This window comes from Lactuca saligna, chromosome 8, assembly GCF_052625555.1.
Source record: "Lactuca saligna cultivar CGN05327 chromosome 8, ASM5262555v1, whole genome shotgun sequence".
NCBI classification, from domain to species: domain Eukaryota; kingdom Viridiplantae; phylum Streptophyta; class Magnoliopsida; order Asterales; family Asteraceae; genus Lactuca; species Lactuca saligna.
The window spans coordinates 58,873,187-58,879,780 of record NC_136424.1 but is presented as its reverse complement, the minus strand read 5'-3'; the positions used below and the strand labels follow the sequence as shown (position 1 = coordinate 58,879,780).

Below are 6,594 nucleotides of genomic sequence, written 5' to 3'. Positions count from 1 at the left end.
AAATCATAATGATTTCACATTGTTAGATAAATTGTTTATTTTTAGATAAATTTTGCTTAAGTTAAGAACATTGTTAGATAAATTGCTGCAAAATTTTGCTATGATAGATGAATATTGCAGAATTTAGGTTATGAACATTGTATGTTAAACAAGTTGTTGCAGAATTTAGCATGTTGGTTCATGAGACTGATGATTTCAATTTCAATTTTTATAGATACAATCATACAATTTCATAAGAAAGATAATTTGGTTTTTAATTGCTGAAAAAAATTGTTTCTTTTTTTGTTTTTTTTTATGTGTAAGATCTGTAATTTTAGGTATATTTGATGTTTAATTGTTGAAAAAATATGATATTTTTTTATGTGTAAGAATATTAATTTTAATTTCTAATATTTTTGGCCCCAAATTAATTATTCAACTCTGTCGCTATCCATAAAAATGTAGTAAAATGTTAACGGCTAGATTTAGTACAGCAGCGGCCAGCGAGGAACCCATGGTAATTCTCAAAGGACACATGCAATGCATGTCAAGAACTGGAGGTAGGTAACAGGTTGTGTAGGGTACATTTTTTGAATATCAACAAATACAAAACTTTTCTTCATATCCAAAATATCTTCAACTATGATTCGTTTCCAACTTCCATGGTCCCCATATACTTTATTTACAAACTAATAAACGTTTTATGTAACAACTTGTTTAATAAATATGTAACACATACAAAATAATGAAATTTGTGGTACATACTATTTTTTTTTTATAAAAAATGCAGTATTATGCTTACAATTAAAAGAAAAACTAATATAGACTTTAATCAAATGATAATATCACTAACATTTGTTGTTATTTAAATTTGAAAATGTTGAAATATTGTACTTTTATCAAAATTACTAAAATAAATATGCGATAAAATTAAACTAAAAAGTAAAAATAGATAAGTTAAGGAGCAGATCAATTGCAAAAAAGTTCCCGTCAACTGACGGCGACCGGATTAGAAGACGAAGAACAGAAGACGACGAAGCCACCACTTAATATCATATCTTCCCTTCGATTCAATGATCTCCATTTTTCTCCACTCGTTCCCTCTTTCTATCTCCATTCTTGATATCAGTAGTTTGTAGAGCGAGAAAGTGGGGAGAGTATCAGTAACAATGGCAGCTTCATCTTTCTCTGCCACGAGCTACATTTCAAAATCAAGCATAGTCGATTCCAGTTTCAATAGCGAACACTACAAAAATTTGTTGTTGTTGAAGTTCAAATTGAGCAGGAGGATACGCCTTAGAGGAAGGAATTTCGCTGTGACTAACGTCGCTAGCAGAAATCAACGGCTTCAAAAATCTCCGGATCAGTCGATTCAAGGTGTTATTAGTTACATTTACATTGTATATCTCTTATTTTGATGATTTTTATTCGAGTATACCTTGCAATGTCAATGGAACAGTTTTTTTATTGTACAATTGCGCAGCTGAACGTGTTTTTCTCTCCAATTTAAACAGTACAAAGGTTATATGTAATTAGTCTAAGAAATCTAGTGTTAATATCGACAGTTTCACTTATTTTTGGCTGATTTTAAACATAAAAACGTGAATTATATAATCCATTCATCAAAGAGAAAACAGAGCCTCATGTTTGATTTCAGAATTTGAACCTAGTACTCTTCCATTTGCAACTTTAGTACTCTTAAATAATGCTTTTACTCCAAGTTTACCTGTTTTCAAGCTATCATCATAATTCCAGTGTAATGGTAAAGATTTTAAGCTTTTTTTTTTTTTTTTTTGTCATGCAGAAACAACAGATGCTTTATATAATGGGATTCCTGTTCCTGATTCTGAATCTGTTATATCAAGCATCAAATACCATGCAGAGTTCACACCATCATTCTCTCCAGAAAAATTTGAGCTTCCAAAAGCATACTATGCTACTGCTGAAAGCATTCGTGATATGCTCATCACTAACTGGAATGCCACATACAATTTCCACGAAAAGATGAATGTAAAGCAGGCATATTACTTATCTATGGAGTTTCTTCAGGTTTGTTGTACTCTTCTAATGTATCACCATGTTGACTTCTTAGTGGATATGTTCTTTTAATGTTCTTTCTTCTTGAATTTCATAGGGCAGAGCATTGCTAAATGCCATTGGTAATTTAGAGCTTTCAGGAGCTTATGCTGAAGCTTTAAGGAAACTGGGTCATGATCTGGAGGATGTTGCTAGACAGGTGAGCTTATTAGATTTGACATTTAATTTGGAACTCTAATGACTTAATTTTTATACTAGTGTCTTAATCAATTAGTAGTAGTTAACAGGAGCCAGATGCAGCACTTGGAAATGGTGGTTTAGGTCGACTTGCCTCCTGCTTTTTAGATTCCTTAGCAACACTTAATTACCCTGCATGGGGTTATGGTCTTCGTTACAAATATGGACTTTTTAAGCAACTCATTACAAAAGATGGTCAAGAAGAAGTTGCAGAAAATTGGCTTGAGGTTTTCATTTAATCATTACCTAACATTCTTCAAATACATAATCATCTTTTTCTACATCATGTAAACATATTTTTACCATAATTTACAGATGGGAAATCCATGGGAAGTACCAAGGAATGATGTCACTTATCCTATAAAGTTTTATGGTGAAGTTGTCAAGGGGAAAGATGGACATAAAACATGGGTTGGTGGAGAAGATATCATAGCTGTTGCATATGATGTCCCAATACCTGGGTATAAAACCAAAACAACTATCAACCTACGATTATGGTCAACAAAAGTTGGACCAGAAAATTTCGATTTACATGCTTTTAATGATGGAAATCATGCCAAAGCATATGAAGCCCTAAAAAAAGCAGAAAAGGTTTGTTTTTTTTAAGTTTTATTAGTGTTTGGTAGGATGGAATCCGAGAAGGAACGGAATGGTTAATTCCATTCCTTCCAACTAAACAGATCCATTATGTTTTTCTATCAGATTTGCTACATTTTATACCCTGGAGATGAATCACTTGAGGGAAAGACTCTTAGATTGAAGCAACAATATACACTCTGTTCTGCATCTCTTCAAGATATAATTGCACGATTTGAAAGGAGATCAGGGGAGTCATTGGATTGGAATGAATTTCCTGAAAAAGTTGCTGTACAGATGAATGACACTCATCCCACACTTTGCATACCAGAGTTGTTGAGAATATTAATGGATTTCAAGGGTTTGGAATGGAAAGAAGCATGGGAAATCACTCAAAGGTGAAGTTCATAATTACCAAATACATGAAATATCAATATACTTTCATTTATTTGTTTGTTAATTGTTATATCAATCCTACTTTCATTTCTTCCTATTACAACATTGTACTTCAAAAATTCTACAAAGTCACAAAAATGTCATCCAAATACAAAGCATTTTTTACTATTATATAATTGGGTAGATTTTTAAGAGCAGCATGTTTTAATAAGAAAAATATAAAAGTACAAAAGTTTAATGAGTATTCATCAACATCTTGCAGAACTGTGGCATACACAAATCACACTGTTTTACCAGAGGCTCTAGAGAAGTGGAGTTTGAATCTTCTTCAAGAACTACTTCCTCGCCATGTTGAGATCATAAAAATGATTGACAACGAGGTATTTTTCAACATTTTCTTATGGAATCATCTTTTATTTTTCTCAAAACCAAATGTTTTTCTTTTATTTTTTTGCTCAGTTGATTCATACCATCATTGCTGAGTATGGGACTGAAGATCTTGAATTGCTGAAAGAAAAACTAAAGCAAATGAGAGTTTTGGAAAACATTGAACTACCTGCTTCCATCTTGGAGTTGCTTGTTAAGCCTGAAGAAATCACCATTGTTGATTCACTTGAAGAAAATATTTCTAAAGAAGTAACAGAATTACCTAAAACTGAAAATAATGATGTTGATATTAGGGCAAAAGTGACATTTGATCCGGACCCAAAGCTTCCACAAATGGTGCGAATGGCTAACCTATGTGTAGTTAGTGGGCACGCTGTCAATGGGGTTGCAGAAATCCATACCGAAATAGTGAAAAACGAAGTTTTCAATGATTTCTATAAGGTAATTTAACTTTTAATAAGTAAACAAATTTACCTATTTCTTGTATTTATGATTTAACCCTTTTTGTAATGCAGCTATGGCCTAAGAAGTTTCAAAACAAGACAAACGGGGTGACACCAAGAAGATGGTTGAGTTTCTGTAATCCAGAGCTAAGTAAAATCATAACCAAGTGGACAAGAACAGAAGATTGGGTGTTAAATACCGAAAAGCTAATTGAACTTAAAAAGGTGGGATTACATATTTTGTCTTTCCCATTCATTCTTTCAAGTAATTAAGAATTTTAGTTTTACTATTTGTTGTTTTACAGTTTGCTGATGATGAAGAACTACAATCCGAATGGAGGAAAGCCAAAAGGATTAACAAAGAGAGAACCGTGTCTTTTTTGAAGGAAAAAACCGGATATCTTGTCACCCCCGATGCAATGTTTGATGTGCAAGTGAAGCGTATTCATGAATACAAGAGACAGCTGTTGAATATCTTGGGAATTGTTTACAGATATAAAAAGATGAAGGAAATGAAAAGTGATGAAAGAAAAGAGAAATATGTTCCTCGAGTATGTATATTTGGAGGAAAAGCATTCGCTACATATGTTCAAGCCAAAAGGATCGTGAAATTCATCACCGATGTTGGTGCTACTGTAAACCACGATCCTGACATCGGAGATCTCCTGAAGGTGTACATATTTATTATTATTTTTTTTGTTGGGAAAAATGAAAATTGTCATGTCACTGAAATATTCAAAATTTCAATTTTATTTTAGGTTGTGTTTGTCCCGGATTACAATGTGACAGTTGCAGAAGTTCTGATTCCTGGAAGTGATCTATCCCAACACATCAGGCATGCTTATTACGATTTATCTTTTTTTTTTTTTAAATGTATAAAATAATTAATTGGCGCTCTTTTGATTTTTATATAGCACTGCTGGAATGGAGGCAAGTGGGACCAGCAACATGAAGTTTGCGATGAACGGGTGCATCCAAATTGGAACTCTGGATGGCGCTAACGTTGAAATACGACAAGAAGTTGGAGAAGAAAACTTTTTTCTTTTTGGCGCTGAAGCTCATGAAATTTCTGGTTTACGAAAGGAGAGATCCGAGGGGAAGGTGAGCTTAATAGCTTATAAATAAAAAGACTAATTTACCCTTATAAATAAAAAGACTAATTTACCCTTAAAACAAATAACGGAAATAGTAATTAATGTTTGTTGATTAATATATTTCTCACTTGTTTAGTTTGTACCCGATCCACGATTTGAGGAGGTGAAGGAATACGTGAGAAGTGGTGTTTTTGGACGATACAGTTATGACGAACTCATGGGATCATTGGAAGGGAATGAAGGATATGGTCGTGCTGATTATTTTCTTGTGGGGAAAGATTTTCCTGCTTATATCGAGTGTCAAGAGAACGTTGATAACGCATATAGAGACCAAAACGTGAGTTATTTCAATTTTCACCATAAGATTTGGGGTTAAAATCTGTCAATAAGCATGTTTTTTTTTTTTTTTTTTTTTTTTTTTTTTTTTTAAATTTTTAATTCGTAAATGTGGCAGAAATGGACTAAGATGTCGATCTTGAACACTGCTGGTTCATACAAGTTCAGTAGTGACCGGACTATACATCAATACGCACGTGACATTTGGAGGATCGAACCTGTTGTATTGCCATAATTGATCAGAGGGAAACTGATCAAGTTTTGTACACGAACGATAAACTTCTCATGTTATATTATATAATATGAATCGTAGTTCCATTCTTCTAGAAGGTGATGTAACTTTAATTCTAAGGTTTGTTTCATAATTAAAAGTTATTATTATTCTTACTAAAAATCTAGAGAAAGCAAAGTATGGAAGTTTCAAAGCTAAAGAAAATAGTCAAAATACTATGCTTAAATGATCAAATAAAGTAAAATACTAATTTACATTTCTTACCAAGAAACTTTAGGAAAGTTATTTTTCCATGAAAAAAGTAAACACTAGGTCAATTGCAATAATAAGTTTATCTTCCCAATAAACCCTAAACAATATTATAGCCTTTTATATATATGTCAACTAGTAGCTATGTTAAAATATAAAACAAGTATTTACTCATAGGTTAAGATCTAATTGCAAAATTAGAACATAAAATTAGTAAAACAGTTTTGATCGATGTATAAAGTAAACTAGAATCAAACTATATAAATATGAAAATTACAAGCAAATTATTAAAGTATTGACGAAAAATATGTATATATGTATATGAAAATAGGATGTATGTCACGACACTATTAATAATTAAATTTTGTTAATAGTTTGCTATTGAGTATTTGATAGACAATCACGACATCAAAGATATACGTAATATCATACTTCAGATTGAGATTATGCATATATGGTTTACAAGAGGTTTGACATTTTGTTTTACACGTTTATTTCATTAAAAACACTAAAACTATTAAAAACAATTTCACAAATGGTAACATAATCAGAATAAAAGGTTACTTCGAGATTAAGAACATATATACCAACACTAATCAATACAAGGCATAAAAAATAAAAAATAGAC

General features: G+C 31.9%; 1 protein-coding gene across 1 annotated transcript; it reads left to right on the top strand.

The window, feature by feature from the left end:
* The first annotated feature begins 1,035 nt into the window (after window positions 1–1,035).
* On the top strand, window positions 1,036–5,879 carry LOC145008973 (alpha-1,4 glucan phosphorylase L-2 isozyme, chloroplastic/amyloplastic-like). Its single transcript, XM_078967620.1, has 14 exons — window positions 1,036–1,356; window positions 1,784–2,028; window positions 2,114–2,215; window positions 2,304–2,480; window positions 2,569–2,844; window positions 2,956–3,227; window positions 3,488–3,605; window positions 3,685–4,053; window positions 4,128–4,280; window positions 4,361–4,726; window positions 4,814–4,890; window positions 4,970–5,156; window positions 5,286–5,486; window positions 5,604–5,879. Exons 1-14 carry the CDS (start codon window positions 1,149–1,151, stop codon window positions 5,718–5,720), a joined length of 2,868 nt encoding a protein of 955 aa, XP_078823746.1. The 5' UTR covers window positions 1,036–1,148; the 3' UTR covers window positions 5,721–5,879.
* The last annotated feature ends 715 nt before the right edge of the window (window positions 5,880–6,594 follow it).

What these genes read in the sequence shown, in the direction of transcription:
- LOC145008973 (XM_078967620.1), top strand. Translation starts at nt 1,149, where the DNA reads ATGGCAGCTTCATCTTTCTCTGCCACGAGCTACATTTCAAAATCAAGC. An exon ending in TGGAGGATGTTGCTAGACAG is followed by an intron (nt 2,216 to 2,303) that starts GTGAGCTTATTA and finishes AGTAGTTAACAG; the next exon opens with GAGCCAGATGCAGCACTTGG. An exon ending in GATCTATCCCAACACATCAG is followed by an intron (nt 4,891 to 4,969) that starts GCATGCTTATTA and finishes ATTTTTATATAG; the next exon opens with CACTGCTGGAATGGAGGCAA.